Source organism: Homarus americanus, unplaced genomic scaffold (genome assembly GCF_018991925.1).
Source record: "Homarus americanus isolate GMGI-L3 unplaced genomic scaffold, GMGI_Hamer_2.0 scaffold56009, whole genome shotgun sequence".
NCBI lineage: Eukaryota > Metazoa > Arthropoda > Malacostraca > Decapoda > Nephropidae > Homarus > Homarus americanus.
The window spans coordinates 5,350,256-5,372,181 of NW_024739542.1; the positions used below are offsets into that span (position 1 = coordinate 5,350,256).

Consider the following 21,926-nt stretch of genomic DNA (forward strand, 5'->3'; position numbering starts at 1 on the left):
AATAATAATAATAATAATAATAATAATAATAATAATAATAATAATAATAATAATAATAATAATAATAATAATAATAATAATAATAATAATAATAATAATAATAATAATAATAATAATAATAATAATAATAATAATAATAATAATAATAATAATAATAATAATAATAATAATAATAATAATAATAATAATAATAATAATAATAATAATAATAATAATAATAATAATAATAATAATGATAATAATAATAATTCATAGTCAATAAAATTTATAATAAAAATAAAAATAAATTAATTAAATCATCATATATAATGATAATAATAACAATAACAACACTGCAATAATAATAATAAAGAACCATAAAAAAACACAAAAATTAAAAAAAGTAAATAGTGAGAAAAAATATATGTATGTTGTGTTGTCAAAGTAAGAGGAACAATTGAAACCCTACAATTGTGTGTAAATGAGGCAGAAAGTAGATCAGCAACCTGGGACTTGGTCACAATTTTCGTGATGCCATATAGCAGCAGGGTCTACCATTAGACAACTCATTAAGCTTCCAATATCTTCCCAGGCGGTAGTATGTCCCTGTTTGGTACCTGCCTACTACCTACCAATTTACATCACTAACCACTCCACCGTATCTGTGTCGCAGCTGAAAATCATGAAGACGATTTAATAACTGCAACAAATTTTTCTTTGTGTCATTTTTTTTGTTTCGTTAATAATTAGGACGTGTTGGTTTATGATTGTCATACTGTCAACAGTTTTTTTTAATAGATATTTTTTATAATATAATCAGGCTTTTGGTGACTTTTAAGAAAGTTTTGTAGGTATGTATATTTATATTTTATTTTTAAGGTAATGAGATAAAATTTGGGTTGAGTTAGTGAAGAGCAGGTGAACATTTTCATCAGGGTACCCAAACCATGTAGAAGAAATATCAGGGGCGATGGGATGAAGGAGTAATGGGGTGACTACATATGGAGTTTAATTCGGCGGTGACCACAAGGATCTCGAGAGGCGGTGACCACAAGGATTTCGAGAGGCTGTGACCACAAGGATCTCCAGAGGCGGTGACCACAAGGATCTCGAAAGGCGGTGACCAGAAGGATCTCGAAAGGCGGTGACCACAAGGATCTCGAGAGGCGGTGACCACAAGGATCTCGAGAGGCGGTGACCACAAGGATCTCGAGAGGCGGTGACCACAAGGATCTCGAGAGAAGGATCTCGATGTTCAAATGTCCATTTTTAGCATTAGTGTTGTACTGTAGTTGATTTTCATTTTTAGCAAATGTTGATAAAGAATTTGTTTTTCTGTGAAGTATAATGTATTATACATACTATAGTTTTATAGATTAAGCGATGTTAGTTAAATAACACTTTCATTAGAAAATGCAATAATATTATAAGTTTACATCAACAATGCTGTTTTGTTTTTTCTGTTGAAAACATGGGTATGACAGATTGCTAATTTATGAGATTTGTTTTTTATGTAATACAAAAGGTAACGTCGTTTTTGGAATCAGTGTAGCCAAAAACTTAAATAAACAATACAAGTTTAAAATAGACACATATTTCGAGAAAAACAATTACCCTGTGTAATCGTCCTACTGGGAGATACTGCGTCGCCATGTACAGTACAGTACGTTTACCAAACGATATGTATCATTTTGTACTGTATTCTGTTTTTTATCATTGAAAATACGTGGCTGGGCGTGGAAACATCAAGAAGATCTTTGTAAAGTTTTTGACATGACATCTATTAAGGAAAATCATGTTTAAAGTTAGGACAGCCGTGGCGTTTCGAAATCGTCATAACAAATGTACCAAGAAGAGATATCTTTTGTTTCAATAATTCGTAAATTCTGAGCGGAAGAGCGAGTGATTATTACACTGGTGTTCGTGAAGAAAAGGGCATGTTTGGTGATGCTTTTGATTACGAAAGATAGTTAGTGCGTGACATTTTAGAACAAGATTAAGTATTACGAAGTTGGTGTTTCCTCAGTTAAGGACTGATGTGGGAGGATGTGGCGCCACTTTGGTATACGACAGCTGATACGAGGAAAGGAAAATCATAAAAGGTAAGAATATCAAATATAATTAGGAAATCAAAAGAAATAAGATATTATTATGACGATTGGCACAGTTATTATTCTTACTACTACTACTTTTTTTTTTTTTTTTTACGTGGCCTCCAGCCTCCCCCAATAGCCACACCTTCGCCACCATTTTATTACCTTAATATTAAATATCCTAATACATAAGTAGCTATCCTGTCTGTGTTGAATTAGTTGAGCCGCAGATCTATGCGGCATTTGTGTTGAATTAGTTGAGCCGCAGATCTATGCGGCATTCAGTGACTGTAGCCTCATAGTCAATACCTGCAGCAGTTGTCGGGATTGGGGCAAAAGCTCTCGTTCCCCTGAGGCAGAGCAAAACCGACCGAAGGAGAGAGAAAGACAGTCGACATCTCATCCAGGCTGTAACGTAACTTCTGGGCTGCTGCTTCTGTTCGGAGATCACCTCCGCGAGTCTGGCGTAGAAATATCTTCCACTTGGTCCCATTCCACCAGAGGTTGTGAACACTAGAGGAGTAAAGCTGCCTTGATCAACGTTTTGAATTCTCTCCCCATATGCCCTTCTCTTGTCGTTCTCGTTCCTCCTATGTGCAGCATCGAGAGCTAGGTTACGGTGACATGCGGCCATGGGATCAAAAATCCTGATGTCGAAGAAAGATTGCTGTCCCTGCGTCCAGAATCCTCGAGCACTGACGTCCACACGGGCTTCGTTAGATGTGTTTGAAGTCCTGTGTTGGAAGATCTCACCATCCAATGGAAGGAGGGTCGGTTCTACCATGACATCCCGGCAGATTTCCTTCAACATATTTGCGGTGAGGTCCCTTACCTCGTCATGCCTCATGCATATGAAGCCCCCTTTCTTGCACACCATGGCGTGATCGCCATCATAGGAAGAACCACACACGCATTGGGAGGGCAAACCTTCTACTGGCCGACCATACCTTAGAGCAATGGCATCCGTAAATGCTTGTTTATTAAGACTGAAACCATTTGCCCTTATCGGTAACGTAGTTAACCAGTTCGAGGCGCCCACCACCTGCGCTATAGTTACTTTTTTTTTCAAATTTTCTGGTATCTGCAGCAACAGTTGCTGCAACTTATCATTTTGGCAGTGCTGTCGATCTGTCGTAATGGACCTACGAATCTTATTTACTTCACTGGTATCCACCTCCCCTGTTGCATTCTGGGCTATTATGTGGTCCGTGAGGGCTGCCGTGAGCTTAAGTGAATTTTGATGTTCGGTGGCAGCAATCTCCTCTGGATTGGTTAGTCCCATCCCTCCTAGTCTTGGTGGAAGTGCAAGAAGTGCTCTTTCTGCTGGGGTTAAGTCAGGGTGTTTCACTAATTTAGGAATGAAATTGACACTGATAACTTCTTCCAGAGGGTGGAGGAGGGGTCCTATATCAGGGATAGTACGCATCAGGTAGTTCCAACGATGCTTGACTCCATGGGTGAATGCAGCAAAGGCCCCATGTGGCTCTGTGTTAGCAATCTACTACCACTACTACTAATAATAATGCTACTAATACTACTAATAATACTACTACGAATAATAATAATAATAATATTAAAAATAATAATAATAATAATAATAATAATAATAATAATATTATTATTATTATTATTATTATTATTATTATTATTATTATTATTATTATTATTATTATTATTATTATTATTATTATTATTGTTATTATTATTATTATTAGTAGTAGTAGTAGTATTATTATTATTATTATTATTATTATTAATATCAGTAAGCAAATTCATATTTACATATAAATTTATAAATATCCTAATTCATATGAAATAACCACTGATAATTATAATTAATTATCCTCGGCAAAGGACCTTCCCTACTTGATTTAAGCATTTGATGGCTTTGTCGGTTATCATTGGTCTAACGTGTCTAACTCAACTCAACTACGCACTTCCACCCCAATGACGTAGTTACATTGTTGAAGTTCTTACAGCATATTATATGCTCTCTCTCTCTCTCTCTCTCTCTCTCTCTCTCTCTCTCTCTCTCTCTCTCTCTCTCTCTCTCTCCAGTCTGCAGATAAATCTGAAAAACGAAAATTTCTTATACTTATTCATCAGCAGTACTTAAGATTAAAAATGCACAATAATTCACATACACACTGAGGAGTATATCATAAAGCATAAAATTTGCAAATTGTAGTCACATTTGAATGTATAAATAGTTGAATACACTTACGTATGTGGATCTGCATGTTTGCAAACAAGCGTGTTTGAACTTGTACGCGTGTGTTTGCTCACGAAGAAGCTTTCACGGATCCTGCCGTAGGTGTCCGTATCGTAGTGTGCGGATGAACAAACCAAGCTCATTTAGACTTTATTGCGAATTTCAAGGAGTTGCTGACTTGTGTTACACGCGCGGAACCGTCCACAGTCCCCACACACGCAGTTAGCCTTCCCTGTTCCCTACTGTTGTTACTATAGTCCAACCAGTCTATAATAAACACTCGCTCCTCCCCCTCGCCAGCCACTTAAAAGTCCATAACAGTTTTTTTCGATTTATCTCGTTTCCTTTTTAATAATAAAAAGAATCAGGTATAGCTGCTGCGTCCTTTGCACTCACCAAACGTTGCAGTTATGTTCCGTCTCCCATCTACTCGCACGGCGACGTTCATTGTTGTAAACAGGAGTCAAAACCACCCATGTGATAACATTTTGGCTCCCAAATTCTTGCTTCGTAATTTCTCATAAAAGCGCTCATAAACACCAACCCGTTACTCAGCCAAGGGACCGATAAGCCACTGCTTCCACCAGTACAGTATGCGTCATACTCGTACTTGCTACATCTTTATTTACTTTATTTTTATTGTGTTAGTTATTGTGTCCTTAGACTGGCATAGTTATATAAGTGCGTAGTTACAAAGAAGAAAATTTGACCAGCGAGGACAGCACATAACATTACTACGTTTGACGTTTCATGTTTCACATTTTTGAGATGATACTCAAGTTAGTTTGTTCAAGAAGTTTCATGATAAATATGCGTGCGATGGTTGTTGATAGAATAACATCAGAGTGACATGTGATGAATCATTTTAGCATTGTTATCTGAAGGTATTACAAGAAACACAAGATTAGATAAGAACAGAAATTATAGATTGTATTGTTGACAACTAACACACCCTGTAACATTTTCGTCGAGATCTCCAACAATTAAGATAAGAAATTGTGGAGTGATAAAGTTGATGATTTAGAATTGCTGGGCTAAGAAAATAAGTGGTGTTTGCTTTCTGTTGTTCTCGAGTTATTACACACAGTAGCTAGAAAGATCTTATCATCAACATCAAATAAGGCCAATTGTTGTGGATTGATCGGGTTCATTACTTAACCATTGATGCGGACTGCTTGGAATGAGATGAAATTATTAGAACAATGAAAGTGTGCAAGTTTTTTTGTTTTTTTGTTTTTTGTAAACTCTTCTCGAATAATCACTTATACATAAAACTTTTATAAACACTAATTAGGACCAAAAATATCAAGGAATAATAAGATTGATATTAGTAAATCTTGCTAAAAACAAATTTATTTGTCTTAACTAATATCTGATTACATGCATTGAGGTATATTTTCATCAGCAAGGGTTAAGATCAAACTGTATTGGGTCAGAAATAGTTAGGACATCCTCAGTCTCATCACGGAGGAGGAGGACTTCGGCTAGCACTCGCCAGGGTACACGCCGCCTTCACAACACAGAAGCATGTCGCTGGCAATACTCACGTCCTTCCAGCCTCCCGAACACAAATTGTAGGCGAGGTAAACCTGATAAAATAACGTGATTTATTGTTTATTACAGACTGAGAGAAGATCCATAATGATAACAGAGACAATCTTTAAAAGCAAAGAATTCGTATAAGAGATAAATAGCTTCTATAAGAGAGTTCGTTTATGAGTTTGCGTAAAAGAGAGAGAGAGAGAGAGAGAGAAGGGATTAGTGTAAGAGAGTGAGTGTGAGAGAATAAAAGAAATACAGAGATTAATTAACGGATAAATAGAACTAGATGAAGTAAGAAAAGTGTGATGGAAAGTGTTAAGTGTATTCTAACCTAACCTAAAAGAAATGACACAATTCTTACATATCATCAACAATGAAAGGTGTGTATGTGTGTGTATCTGCGTCTCTGTATGTGTGTGAGTGTATGCGTGTGAGTGTGTATATGTGTGTGTAACTGTGTCTGTGTGCGTGTGTGCTTGTATGTGTGAATGTCTGCTTCTGAGTGTGTGTGTGAGCGCGAAAAGACTGATAAAAATACAGGGAGAAAACAATACACTGTCGTGGTCTACCATCTACCTCCTTGAGTTTCCTGCTTTGAGTATAAGTATGTCTACTTTTCATTCCATATTTAAAAGAAACTTTTTAATAACTTGGATCTTTCAGACAAACTTCCTGCTCAATTCTGTACAGCTAATAACTCGTCCTGTTATTTCCACAACACTGCTCGTGTATACAACTGAAGCAATGAATTCTCGCAATTTAGATTCTGTTCATATCTCTCTCTCTCTCTCTCTCTCTCTCTCTCAGCAGTACTCACGGTTGAAGGCTGCAGGTTGTGGTAGCCTTCCTCCTTCAGACTGGTACACATACTCTGGCCCAGCACTGTACCGTCGTCCAGGATGTAGTTCAGGTCCCCTCCGTTAGTCACTGCATCCCACTGTCAACACACCACAATGTTATTAAAGGAAAATTTTATATCAGAATTAGTAACTTTATTTACAGATTTAGAAAGAGAAATTTTCTATTGATTCAAAACGGTAATTTATTATTGATTATAAGTTGAAATCAGATTAAATTGCTAGATCCCGATTTTCAAAGATAAGCACTGGCAGCCCCACCAACACGCATCTCCACTCAGCTTATGAGGGCATCTAGGAGGCCCCATAGCACTTCTTATGATATTCCACTTTATCAACCCTATTCGTACCAAACTCTATTTATACCCCGGACTAACACTGCGTGGAACTCCCTGCCACAGTGTTTACCTGTATCATATGCGGTAGACGGACGTTTAGGCCACGGACCACAACCCTTGGACGTTTGGGCCAGGAGGTTTTATTAGGCCAGATGATGGAGATATAAACCAAGAAAAAAATATTTAAAAAACTACCAATCTGTTCCAGGTTATACTTGACAACCAACCTAGAACAAACAACATCTGCGAAGGGTAGAATAATAAGATTACCAGTCTTGTGGGTCATGGTAATCCCAGAGTCTGGAAAATTATTAAGTGTTTTCAAGTTGAGAGCTCCCGTGTCGATACGATAATACTTCAGGAGGAGCATAGTATCTGTCCAACTAAGAGGGTCGATAAAGCCTATGATGAACTCAGGGGCGCCTTTACAACTTGAGCCAGGGCATGAAGGAAGGCAGAAAACCTACCCAAGAACTACTCTGTGGGATAAGCCATAATCTTCGTGGACGACAAACAAATGTTTAAATGAAATATATTGAATTTAGTTGATTCTGTATGATACATTATGATATATGACATCAAATAAACTGTGCTAATTCATAAATATGATTACTATGTTGTAATTTATATTACTTTGACCCGTGGCCCAAGCGACCCGTGGCCCAAGCTACCCGTGGCCCAAACGTCCCATGGCCAAAACGACCTGTGGACTAAACGTCCCATGGCCCAAAAGACCCGTGGCCTAAGCGTCCCGTGACCCAAAAGACCCATGGCCTAAAGATCCTACATTCATCGTATACTCCCTCCCCCCAACCACCGCCGCACAGTGTTTCCTACTGCACCATACATAACATTCATCAGTTGATTCAGTTCTAATTCATACTGCATCGAATATCTTCACAGCCAACGACACTTGTCTACATTCTTCCTGGGTCAAAAAAAAATCCTTGAATAGAATCAGTGGAAAGAAACACAAATAAACAGAAGGAAGAAAGGCACAAGGAGATGATAGTTTGACTGTACAGTACCTCCTTCTGACATTCTGCCTGACAAGTTTCAACATCATTACAGTCAGCGGACTCAAAGGGCGCCATCTCATACAATGTACAAGTTGGATGAGAACTGTGGTACTTGAGGGCGGCCATGCACTGACATTCGCCTGTTTCCTCAGCCCTGTAGAGTAAGAGAATATTATTGGAAGAGTTTCTCCTAGAGCCGAGAGAAGACAACATGAATTGAGAGAAACCGTAATTATAAAACGAGTGTAGGAGTACAGGTGTGTGTGTGTGTGTTGAGTTTATGAAACAACGTTATTAGGGTTAAAAAGGCAAATATCTTCTTTTCTTATTTTTTTATTTTTTTTAAATAAGGATAAATTGTTTTTGTTTTGTTCTTTAACTTAAAGGAAACAAGTTGATACATGTCACTTTTCCTTGTTTCACTTACGGCGTCGGTTACTATCATGATACAACTCAACTTTACCTGAATTAGTTGAGGTTAGATTAAATCATTTGATTTAATAATGATGTTATTCACTTATAATTTGTATTATTATTATTTATATTATGGTCCCCATACACAAAAGTTTTGAAGTTATGATTTTTTTTTAGATATTTAGTTATTATCGCAGTCATTTGTATTTAGCATGACAGGTGAATAAGACTTAGCTGAAAAATTAATTAATATCATGCTGCAATCTAATTAGTATTAAAAATTATTTACGTTTTTACTAAATACGTTGATAAAAAGAACGGACAGGACTCATTTATTTCACCTCTTATGAAATAGTCACCATACTGTCTCAGTTTTTTATACCCGAGTTGTATACAAGATGAGTTGCTAGTAAACAATAAACGAGTGTTACCATGTGAGGGCGTTGAAGAAGAGGAGGATCACGAGGAACTTCATCTTGGTCGTCAGTGGTTGAGTGAAGACCAGCAGCTTCACCAAGCTCTTTTATACCGGTCCTGACCCTTCGAACCAAGGTAAAGGGTGTTACAAGTCAGCTGGCAGCTCCCATGGATTCAGACAAACGCCTTGAAAATATTTATGGTGTTCACGTGACCTGAAGCAACTCATCTCTGCTATTATATTTTTCTGTACTTTTTTTATTTCGCCACACTACAGAACACGCTAGTTATTTTAAAGTGTAAATACCCGAAACGCGGATTTTCCCTTTGATTTCTTGCTGTATTTCGGTACAAGGTATTTGACGTAAAAGTGCTGACAAAATTCCCTAGACATTTTGCACGATTTTACATCTACTTGATGGTTTTGTAGGAATTTGGATCTCAAAATCCTTTTCTTCGTATTTTTTCGTCGTGTTCTTGTTGACATAATTTGTGATGTAAAGTATCGCTCACTAGTAGTAAGCCAATTGCATGCATGACCCTCAAGTAGACATTAGATTTTGCCAAGTGCCGCTGAAATTTCTCCCTGTCTTCCTGTCATTCCCCCAGCTTCCTCCTCCTCCCTCCTCCAATTTATTCCTAGCTTCCCTCGTCCCCCTCATTGGTACTAAGAGACACATGATATCATTCACGTATCGCCTCTCAACTCGGCACTACAAGGTCTCCACAATGAAATTAAACAAGTGTTAAGTCTTATAAATTTTTATTAAATAATGCAAGCAGGAAAATCCACACAACTCGTAGTCATTTGCTTAAGTTTTATTTGGCACATAAGTAAACATATCATTCGGGTACATTAGGGTACGTTAGGGTAGACATTCAACATGTACACCATTCGTAGCACAGACTAAATCACACTGGTACTCTGAGCTGCTAACCAGTTAAAGCTTATATGCATAAAGGGGCAGCCGTGGGTGTACAGTTTAACGTGGAATTTGCTGTATTCGGTACTGGCTTGGCGGATGGACTTCCTTGGGCCTCTGTGGAAGGCATCATGTATGCATTCAACATCTTCCTCCGTTGTTCTGGGCTTTTCTCTACCATGCTGTTTTAGAAAACTGCCAGTCTCCTCACATTGAATCATCCACGCGTACAGGTCTCTTCGGGTCGGTAGTTCCTTGCCATAATGAGACTTTAGTTCGGCCTTCCATATAACACACATTTCGCCTTTTTTTTGTAGGGTCGTAATAGTTTAATCTGAAACACAAAAATAAAACATAATAACTTAGGTATATGGTGTGGTAACTATGCAAGTTTCAACATCCTCACATTTATACATACAAATTTATGACTTCAAATTTGTTTCATTTCAATGAAAACACCCTGTATAACTACCCCGTCACAGTACCCAGTTATCCAAATATCACCACAAACACCAATGGCTTACGTGAGGTGCACTGCACGCCCCAGCAACAGCCTTGAGGTCCCTTATCTTGCACTTAGTTGTCTCCTTTATATCAACAATATATATATATATATATATATATATATATATATATATATATATATATATATATATATATATATATATATATATATATATATATATATATATATATATATATATATATCTGTCTAGGTTCTGCTGAATGTCTCAAAAAGAAATTTTAGGGAGAGTCAATATACAATACTAAGATAGAGTTGTGTTCAGGATTTGTCGATTATGAAAAGTTTATACTTTAACGACTCACAGTATAAGCAAATTACTTTTACAATCAGTTAACAATGTGATGTGAATATATTTTCACTTGGAAGAACAGACCAAGTTTGCATCATTTATCAAATCCTCATTATCAATATTACGATTATAATTATCATTTATTAGCAATGATAAGTACATTTCCTTGTGCCTTCTGTCGTTAAAGCAATTTTTTTTAGAAAACATTTAAAACGAGTTTCGGGGTCACGGGGTCATTCAGCCATTTTAGACCACAGATAAAGTTGGCCAGCTTAACACTCTTAACTCCAGTATATAAGACCGACGGCTTCAGCATAATACTGTCAAAAAAATGCAAGTTACATAAATGACAGAGGCTGAGCCGTGTGTGTGTGTGTTTGTGTGCTGGCAGAACAAATATTGGCTTCTCATAGCCTGACTAAAATTATCTGTGCTGACGTCCTCTAATGTTTTGTCGGAGGAGCAGCAAGAATGCTGACGGTGTTCTCCTCCGTTCGTATCACTTTGAAAGTGTATTTACTTGTCCATCTTTTCAGAGTTATTGACTGAAAAGCTCTTGTTAATATTGCTTCATTCAGTTCTAGTGTCGGTATTTGTAAGTGTCGGTACCGTATAAATAACTTCATTTGAGAAATGAATGTAATATTCTTCCCGGCTTTTTTTTTCAGTTTAATTCATTTGAAAACTTATTTTAGTATCGCTGTTAAGGTTTAAGAAGAAAATATTATATTTTAAAGTACTCCTCTTTTGATATTAACTTACTATCTCTGTGTAAATTAAAAGTGACATTCTTGTATTATATAAGTCAGTAATGGTAACGGCTGCCAAGAGCTCGCCTCATTGAACCTCACTAAAAAGTCCAGGGCAACCCCAGTCAACCTAACTGGGAATAGGTAACTGACTTTAAGAGTTGATGAAGTGAAGGCAATTGACCTCATTGCCTTCAAAGGTAACGAAGAAGAGATTATTGCTGCAACTCTCCTTTCCTCTGTGGTTAATGGCTATTCTCTTAAATAGTTAACGCCTCTATGCAGTATCCAGGTACTTGTATATAGGTAAAATAGTTTTTTTTTTTTTAAATTGTATCGTAATATTTCAGATCATTAGTTTTGTTCTTACTTCACAAGGTATGGATATTCTATTTATATATTACGAGACCGATGGTGCCGCCTCAGTCAGTACAAACAAACCAATGAACCAAAACCAACAAAATAACAAGAAGACCATAATAGAATAATGAGACTCAGCTGGTACAGAAAGATAAGGTGACTACTGTTGTATACCTTGGGGTGACTACTGTATACCTTGGGGTGACTACTGTATACCTTGGGGTGACTACTGTATACCTTGGGGTGACTACTGTATACCTTGGGGTGACTACTGTATACCTTGGGGTGACTACTGTATACCTTGGGGTGACTACTGTATACCTTGGGGTGACCACTGTATACCTTGGGGTGTACTACTACTGTATACCTTGGGGTGACTACTGTATACCTTGGGGTGACTACTGTATACCTTGGGGTGACTACTGTATACCTTGGGGTGACTACTGTATACCTTGGGGTGACTACTGTAAGACCTCCAGCATGAAGGTTCACCCACCAGCATTTATCCCCCATAAAACATTATATTAAGAAAACCACGAAGAAAGGTAAAGGAAGAATGTACAAAAGAACAATATTAGGGGAATTAAGTTAAGGACACAACTTCAATTCACTGTAAAAAAAATATATATGTAAATGAAAAGAACAAAAGTATGTGATCCAAAGTATATATAAAAAAAATTCAATACGTTTCACTGATGTTACCTTTCCTCTGATTGGCTGATATTATTAACAGGTTGGTCATGTGGTGAGTTGACAACTTCACCCAGGATACTCTCTCTCTCTCTCTCTCTCTCTCTCTCTCCGTCCGTCCGTTCATCTATCAAAGGTAACAAGCATTTTATAGTTGCCACATCAGCAGTATTGAGTTACCGTCGTAACCAGTAGCCTTTCCTATGTAACTACCACGGGTATATAAGCAATGGTCAATATCTTTCCCTATGTAAATCAGATAGCCTATATGTATATTATCAATAACATGGACAATAAACAGCTGTGAAGCATAATTAAACAATCAAAGAAAGTCGGAATAGTACTTGAATACTGTATAACTTGTTTACAAAAATAACGAAATTAAAAGTAATCGTTCAGAAAAATCATTAGTTACAAGTAAATTACCGTAAACACTACGTAGTTACTGTTATCTATGACATATACTGTACTTACTTGCCCACCAATGGTCAGTAGACTTCGGACTCGTCTAAGATAAACTGATATCTTCTCATCCTTGAAGCCTGGCAACTGCATAGATTAATATCTAGAGTAATGTTGATGTTATAGTGTATTACTGTGCTTCAACAACTAAGGTCTTTAATCGTGTACACTCAATTAGTAATTACACAAACCTTCAACCAATAAAAATTAAGATATACAACTCTTTGGTTTCCTTATGTATCTTACTAGTAATTGTAACAGCGGTGCTCTCCCGTTGAACGACAGTAAGTCAGATATACAACAACCAACTTTATTCTCGTGGTAATGGTGTGTACATCTGTGACAAGTACATATAAAATACATAAATAGTCTCTAAACATTTCCACACTATTTGTTATGCATAGGAAAATAACAGGTGTGGCCTAGCAGAGATAGAATCATTAGTCACATATAATTCATGAAGAAGGAACATGCGGTCGACAAGATTACGAGTTAACAATAAAGCGGCACACTCTTGTAGGAGAGAGACGCAATACTGACATGTGTACTAAGAAAGCGCCTCAGTGGTAATATAATCACAATAATATTTCACGCCCTCATATTAAAGCTTGACGAAGCTGTGTTAACTCGTCATCTTGTCGACCGCATGTTCCTTCTTCATGAATTATATGTGACTAATGATTCTATCTCTGCCAGGCCACACCTGTTATTTTCCTATACGTAACAAATATTGTGGCAAGGTTTGGCGACAATTGTTTTTGTTTTTTGTGTACTCGTCACGGGTATCTACGCCATTACCACGAGAATAAAGTTGGTTGCTGTATAGGACATCTGACTTTTTGTCGTTAAACGGAAAAGATCCGTGTTACAAAGTAGAAAAAACAATTAATCAAAACTTCTTTGTATTCGTGAGAGCAAGACTCATTCCTTGCACTTAAAGGAAAAATGGCTCTTTCGTGTACTTTATGGAAACTGCCAGTCGTTACAGCATATCACTGACACAACATATGACGTACTGCAGCAACTGCAACAAACAATATTGTCTATTATGGAGTTGGTTTTGGGGGGTTTATATCCCTACTTCATCATAAGAAAAATTTCTAAGGTAATCTAAACTGACTTGGACCATTTCAACACTAGGATGCCAGTAACCAGTGCTGACACGAGATCATTATTATCACAGGTTAATCAGGTCCTAATTTGCACTTTAACTGGGGGGTTGTCAGGCACCCGTTTGGACTCTCTATATACGCTGATAAAAGTTGCTTATGCAGTAGTAAAAGCGATAGTAGTTTAAGATATACGAGGTATAGATTTGTACAGCAAAAAAACAAAAACAATAAGAATTCTCCGGTCTCCCAAGAGGTCCATTGAGGAACAACCCCCATGATTCCTGCCAAGGACATGTAAGGAGGGAAGAAGACAGAGATCCGGAGTTTTTAGAATTATTAGAGGAGTTGAAGGCCTATTTGTCCTAGACCATCAAGGTAGATGCAGTGGTTTGTGTGGCAGAGGAAACATAGCTGGACACCGAGACGATAGTGGGTCGGGTGCAACCATGGTACCGTGTGCAGACCATAAAGAGTTTTAGTGGTGGGGGCCAACGAGCGCAGAGGGCAGTACCCTGCAAGTTGTGACGGAAGTATTGGTATTTAGCTTAAAAGTGTGGAATGTTTATGGGACCAGTGGAAGCTGCTGAAAAAGAAGTAATGCGAAATATACAACTATATGACGGTAACTTAAAGAAGAGGTGGAATAATGGAGAGAGAGAAAAATATACGGATACAATGGACAAGAACCCAGGGCCAAAGCCAAAGCCGTCCCGAGAGGTGGCGAGTCGGGGAGACAGCAGAGGGTCTCGTGCTTCCAGGGGCCTCACGGTCTCCTGGTTAGTAATTATAGTTCAAATGTAACACAAACTGGTAAACAAAGGCTGTGCTGATTGGAAGCATCTTAGTGAAAGACTAAATTATCGTGAATCATCAAATGAGCACTCGTTCAACTTCACCAAATGGATGGAAATTAAAAGAAGGTTGTGTTCAATAAATACCATAGATACACGCATGTTACACGACTATGAATATAAAAAAAAGGAACGCTGGTGATCGGTTCTAACACTATTATAGCAGCTTTGTAGTACCTAGCTGAACACAACTCTGCTTTGGAAAAGTCATTGGGTGTTGGAAATTATTACGATATTGACGAAGCCGAGCTGTTTCCAGAGCTTCGAGTACACTACTCCGAAAAGTCATTCCCAAAGAAACAAAACATGCACTTCAAGTCTTTTGGTTACTAAAATCACTCAATGGTTCTTTCCCTAATACAGACATAGCGTATAATATAGGATTTTGTTGACAGTGCCAGACACAATGGCATCAGGGGAGCGAAGTTTTGCTAAACTCAGATTGATAAAAAGTTACTGTCTCTAAGGACAACTATGTCTCAAGAGAGGTTGAGTGGACTGGCTATGCTCTCCATCGAAAAGGAACTGGCAGCAAGTTTGTGCTCTTATGAACTGATAGAAGAGTTTGCTGGAAAGTAAGCAAGGAAAGTTAATTTTCCAAAGTAGCCTGTTTCTGCTATTTCACATTTTTTTATGAGATACAATAGTAGATTAAATTAATTGTTTAGTTATTAATTGTGTTGCCATGAAATTTTTCATTACATTCAGACTATTTCATGGCATTTGTCTTGTTTACGCTACAAAGACTATAAAACAATGTTATATTTTCCGTGTATGGGCATTTGATATTATCACCAGGTATTAAATTTCATGTTTTTCTTGTGTATTTCGGAATCTCATTTTAAGCATTGTCATAACGTCTAGAACAGTTATCACATACGGTCTAGGGTCGCAGATCGCAGGTATCTTTCATTTTCTTCCCATATTTTTGTTGCAACACTGTAAAATTACTACCTGTATCCATTACTTTAATTTAGTAATTATTAACATAAAACAGGATTTTTTTTTTTTAGACAGCATGCTATTGTTTTTGTCTGTATGAATGCATGTTATACTATATACCCCAAGAACCGGGCGGTAACCGACCCCCACAGACTCGAACGTTTTGTTTACTTACATTTCACCTCATGTTTAGCCTATTGCAACTGCACTATTCAGTCTTACTCAGGTATTCTACATCACTATAGGGGAGGAGAGGCAAACGCAATGTTGGAATGCACAATATATTGACAAGAAACACCAACATCCGGCAATAATCAAACATTAACAATCGCCACACTCCTACAACAACTACATGAATATAAAACAATACTCTAACAATCACCCTATCACTACCACATAGAAATATACATAAACATTACAAACTTACATTACATTCTAAGTACCGGGCTGTCAGATTTTCTATTAATGGGAGATACTGGGGTGAGAGGATTGGTGGACACGGGAGCGACAGCCACTATAACACCTCCTTCGGGACCCTGACTCCAGCTGATGTATGTTATATATGGGAGACTGTGTAGCGGTGGCTGTGGGGGCATACAGTAGTGGGTCGAGGAATTGTGACTGTGAAGTGTGTTTGATGGAACCCAGCTGTTGTTTACCGCTTGGGTGTGAACGTATTAGTGCAATTGAAGGATAATTGGGTAAGAGGGTTGTTACATGTGTTAAGAGTTGGGGATTTAGGAGTTAAAAGTCTACCCAGATTCCAACAGGCAACAACAATAAAAAACAAAGACAATCAACGGACTATAAAAGGGTAGACAAAGGATGCGAGTTTTGTTGTGTACTAATGAAGTACCTCAGAGATTCATACTTACAAGTATTCAGCTTTCTATAATTTACCATAGCCATGTAACTAAACATTAACAGTATATACATATTTATACAACATACAATAAATTAGGCAAAAGATTAGGTGGGGAGGCAACAAGATTACAAATGCTTAAGTGCGGAGCTAGTTGTGGCACAGCAAATGCAGGCGGAGTGTTAGAGACATTAGATGGTCAACTGTGCTGTAGGTTCCAGGATGGGTGATCCTCATGGTCGCTTCGAGTAGACCATCGCTCTCATCAATTTAGACTGACGAAAAGAAGACTTTGGGAGGTGACCCAACCAGGATGTGGAAGAGGCGAATTAATGTAAGACAGAGTCATACTCGTGTTTCGTCCCTAGATGGCGATGCTCGTGGTGCTGGGTAGGTAGATCAGGACAATAGATGGCGTGGTTCGTAGTGCTGGGTAGGTAGATCATGACAATTGGTGGCGGGGTTCGTAACACATGTAACTAAACAGCAGAAACAGGAGAGAGAATGTTGGCAGCAGGATGAACAAGATGATTTGAAAATAAGGGCAGCTTCAGTAAATCGGATGGTGGAGGTTTAGGCACTATAATGTGATCCAAACAGAAACCTGACCATAGAATTCCATGTTGGTGGGTGTAGGGAGGGGGGTGGGGTGACCGAGTCTGTTGCTTGACTGTCGCCCATTTTTTTTTTAACATTCAGGGCAGTAAGTCCGAAAAGGATTCCTGAACTTCGGGTTACTTTTAAGTAGCCCAACAAATAGATTTGATAAAGCTAATATTCAAGTTTGACGAAACCATTTGTCGAATAACTTAAAAATAACCCGATGTATGGGGATTCCTCCTCGAACTTACTGCCCTGAAGTTGATTTTTTTTAATATCGTGTGTGTGTGTGTGTGTGTGTGTGTGTGTGTGTGTGAAGGATGCCTATTTTTTCTTATACATTTTCTTATGTCATTCTAGACTTGGTTTGCTTTGGTTTTGTTTAGTTTGGTTTGAACTCGCATGCCCAGAATAAAATCCATGACCCTTCCGACACTTTCGTCCTAAATTGCCTAAGTCACGAAGGCAAGCATGAACACCGCATGCTCTCCTGTTGGGCGCTGTATACGCATTTGCGATTCGCCTTGCACAAAATGCAAGGGAGTGCCCAATAAACTAGCCCCCTCAAGGGACAAATCTGAATCTGAAATCTGGTAAAATACTAGTGCGTGACGGCGGGCTCTTTAAATCTGATTATTCCTGTCTCACTTATACTGTACTCCGATTTGAAAATGTCTTCACTATCAAATATTTAGATATAAATAAATATCAAAATAACGCTCCTTAGTACTAGTTATTCCATTTGTCTGTTACTCCACCTCTCCCTCTTCCCAGGTCAGGAAAACTTTGCATATCACTGTCGTCGAGTAAACAAAAGACAATCACCCCAAACACCCCTAAGGACTCAATAGTTCTTTAAGACCATTTTTTTAGAATTCCAAATGCTTAGAATATTTCTCCATTACTCGAAGAATATTCCCAGTTCCCCAGAGTCTTTTAAACTTTTAGTCTTGACCTGGTTATTTGTGCTTCACATAACACTGGTTTATGTTCTGAAAATTTAAGAACAATTACCTCGAGTAGTCGTTTTGTGGTATGGTTCCTTACGCCTACAGGGATGTCTAGTGTCCTAAATAACTTAATGAGACTACTTATTATAGAGTAAGTATATTGGTGATTAAAAATAGATGTGTATGTAAATAACATGAATTATGAATAAACATTGCAAGAGGATAGTGAGATGATGTTTACTGCGTCAAACTAAATTATAATGTTTTATATTTTATTTCTTAAACCTGTATCATAAAGTTGAGCGAAACACAACAGGGTGCAGTTAATATTTTTATTTGCCTCTCGGTACACTCGTCAACACACGTGATAGGGATGGCCAGCTATAGTCGCTCATGGTCAAGACATACAATATGGTGGAGGTCAGGGGTCGGTAATGTTGTGGTGGTCTGGATCATTTTAAGCTTCAGTCGCGGCCTTCTTCATCGCATTGATGGCTCTATTGATCATAACCTTCATGTTAGAGTTCATGGTCCTCTCTAGTTCCTGACGCAGGGACTTTCTAACACCCGCTATATGTACTTTGGCCATCTTGTTTCCGTCCAAGTTAGTCATTTTGTCGAGGGAATCATGGCCAGAACGCACAATGTAATTCTGGATGTTCTGTGGCACCAATTCCAACAGTCCAACCTCGAGGTCGGCGAAGAGCTTCTCCACGCACTCGGTTACCTCTCCATTGAAAGTCTGGGAGGGGGCCTCTTCCACGCCGGCAAATATGATGCAGTAATTAGCGGTGATACAGACGTTCTCCACCATCAGTGTTCCTTTCAGTTGAGTCTGAAACATACCCCATCTATCTACAATACATAACACAAAAATATTCGCCTCTCTCACCTGTAAAACACTCATTGCTTCACATTGCATTTGTTTGTTTTTTTACGAGGATTAGCCCACCCGGGTACAGGACTCTGACCCATAAGGGGCCTGGGGCGAAAATAAAATAATAATAATAATAATAATAATAATAATAATAATAATAATAATAATAATAATAATAATAATAATAATAATAATAATAATAATAATAATAATAATAATAATAATAATAATAATAATAATAATTAGCAAAAATAAATAAAAATTATAACAAAAGATAAAAATGAAATAATAATAATAATAATAATAATAATAATAATAATAATAATAATAATAATAATAATAATAATAATAATAATAATAATAGTAAATAAAAAAACTGAAAAAAATGTCAAGGGTGAGAAACGATATACAATATGTATGTTGTGTTGTCAATAGTAAGAGAAACAATTGAGACCCTGCAACTGTGTGTAAATGAGGCAGAAAGTCATATCAGCAACCTTGGACTTGGTCACAATTTTTGTGATGCCATATGGCAGCAGGGTCTACCATTAGACAACACATTATGCTTCCAATATCTTCTCAGGCGGAAGTACCTCCCTGTTTGATTAGCATTGTAAACAATGAAACACGTGATCAGACAAATGTCTGTAATTTCATCTTTGTAAATAAGTACTGCACAAGTAAATTAAAATACGTAAAAATTTAAACTTTCCATAATATATGAATAGGAATTATGTTGATCACATTACAGTCACAAAGAGCTGAATTCTACATATGTTTGTAGCTGCTGTACTAAACTCTTTGTTAATATTACAAATGTCGAAAACAAAATCTAATTTGTAAAGAAAAACACTAACTTAAAAATATTGAACAAATCATCACCTGGTCGTCGTTGAAGGAGGCCGACCTAGAACGTGTAAGGGATGCCAGGCCTCTGATTTTAGCTTTGGAGATTTCAAACTTTTCTAGGCTGTTTGAGTTATTGTTCACTTTAAAGGGAATCTCGGAGAAACCGGTCCTCGCCCTCTTAGACTCGCCCCAGCCCATTTTACTATTCAGAGTAAAAGATAAACAGTGTTACCTCTTGACAAATGAAGAGAGAGGGGGAGAGGAAGAGAGTGAGAGAGGGGGAGGAGAAGAGAGTGAGAGAGGGGGAGAGGAAGAGAGTGAGAGAGGGGGAGAGGAAGAGAGTGAAAGAGGAGGAGAGGAAGAGAGTGAGAGAGGGGGAGAGGAAAAGAGTGAGAGAGGGGGAGAGGAAGAGAGTGAGAGAGGGGGAGAGGAAGAGAGTGAGAGAGGACACGTTTTTATAATCAGCATTAACAAGAAGAGTGTTACCTCTCTACTCTTGATGGAATAGTGTAATTAGTAATTACTAACTTTGTTACGCACTTAAACACCTTAGTTGTTAAAGCGCAGCAGTAACATTATAACAACAAAAACAACAGAGTTTTAATAAAGTATGTGGTGAAGGACATTATTGGTTAGTGTGAGGCTCGTTTTTTCTTCTTTATTTTACTTGACAGATATTACTGAATACTACACAGCTTTAATGTTTTATCTTGTTATATATCATCATATATCCATAAGAGGTAACAGTGCTGACTCGTCTAGCTAAACACTGTGAGTTATATGAAGAGATCAGAGAATGAAACTAAATACCTGGTGACCCATAACGAAAGGTACAGTAACACTTTTATACAGCGAAAAAAATAAATATTTTATTTTATTTTACTTATCATTCTATCATTAATATTGATGTTGTGTAATTTCTATAGATGAATACGTTCAAAACAAGAATAAGGTCGGCCTTACATTATCTCTTTGACGGCACCCTCAGCGATGGCATCGAGGATCTGGTTGGGTGTTTTAGGGTTGGGAACAGCTCGGGGCTGCAGGACGTCAGAGGAGAACAACCCCACATCCTCCTCCAAGCTGTCGGGGCGACCCACACACACCGCCGCTAACACCACCACGCTCAACAATGTCCACATGGCTGGTATGGGTAAGAATTAACAAATTAATAGCTCCATGTAAAGTCAACAACAACAAAATTGTGCACCTTTACGGAGTTATATAATATGACACACTAGACCAAGAATTCTGAGCAACACTCATTTCCTAGGGTGATTCCTGTAATTTCTCACTTAAGTATACATGATGTACAGAAGACAGTACTGTACATCTACTGGTAACACAATGATCGCATAATCTGAAGTATTAACCTTACCAAATGAACATGGCTTCAGTCACTGGTGCAGGAAATTCTTTTGTTGACTGTACAGTCACCTACAAAAGTCCTGTCGCCTCTCCTCCTGAACCATGAACCTCCGTGATTCAGACTCGTGAATCCGAAGCATTTGTGGACAGAATAATGCATCAGTATCTACTGCTTCGGGTTCACGAGTCTGAATCTAAGGTTCGTGGAACACCAGGAGAGGTGATAGGAATTTTGTGGGTGACTGTAACCTATTTATCTGTGTGCATTTAGAAAATGTGGTGGGTAATAAAGACTTTTTAACTGTAACTTTATTAGTGATACAGCTAACGAGTGAAAAAGTTGTAACTTGGTATGAGGAAGTAAAGGACGATGAGGAGAGTACACCTCACCTGTAGCTGGCTATGAAGGTACTGGTAGTGGTGCTCGACAGCCACCACCTTATATACGACTCAATTACCTGTGTCAGCACTAACAACACCTGCCCCTCCTTCCTACCTACCCTGAGGTCGGGGGGGAACACATCACAGTTTCAACATTGAAACACTCATGCACTTTAGTTTTAGCTATAACAAACTGTACTTAGTAGCATGTTGGTATGATTTAGAAATACACTTAGAGATATGCATTAATGTTACCAGTAACCT

The 21,926-nt window shown here is 37.8% G+C and overlaps 2 protein-coding genes and 1 long non-coding RNA gene across 3 annotated transcripts; all 3 read right to left on the reverse strand.

The window, feature by feature from the left end:
- Positions 1–5,615: 5,615 nt before the first annotated feature.
- Positions 5,616–8,992, reverse strand: LOC121874906. Its single transcript, XM_042379247.1, has 4 exons — positions 8,886–8,992; positions 8,050–8,194; positions 6,644–6,763; positions 5,616–5,873 (listed from the first exon to the last, which is right to left on the reverse strand). The coding sequence occupies exons 1-4, from the start codon at positions 8,927–8,929 to the stop codon at positions 5,769–5,771; spliced, it is 414 nt and encodes a 137-aa protein (XP_042235181.1). The 5' UTR covers positions 8,930–8,992; the 3' UTR covers positions 5,616–5,768.
- A 682-nt stretch (positions 8,993–9,674) lies between these two features.
- Positions 9,675–12,892, reverse strand: LOC121874907. The gene is made up of 2 exons (XR_006090508.1): positions 12,421–12,892; positions 9,675–10,128 (listed from the first exon to the last, which is right to left on the reverse strand). It is a non-coding gene; the product is annotated as an uncharacterized LOC121874907 (long non-coding RNA).
- A 5,613-nt stretch (positions 12,893–18,505) lies between these two features.
- Positions 18,506–21,055, reverse strand: LOC121874908. Its single transcript, XM_042379248.1, has 3 exons — positions 20,877–21,055; positions 19,947–20,115; positions 18,506–19,022 (listed from the first exon to the last, which is right to left on the reverse strand). The coding sequence occupies exons 1-3, from the start codon at positions 21,053–21,055 to the stop codon at positions 18,645–18,647; spliced, it is 726 nt and encodes a 241-aa protein (XP_042235182.1). The 3' UTR covers positions 18,506–18,644.
- Positions 21,056–21,926: the final 871 nt, after the last annotated feature.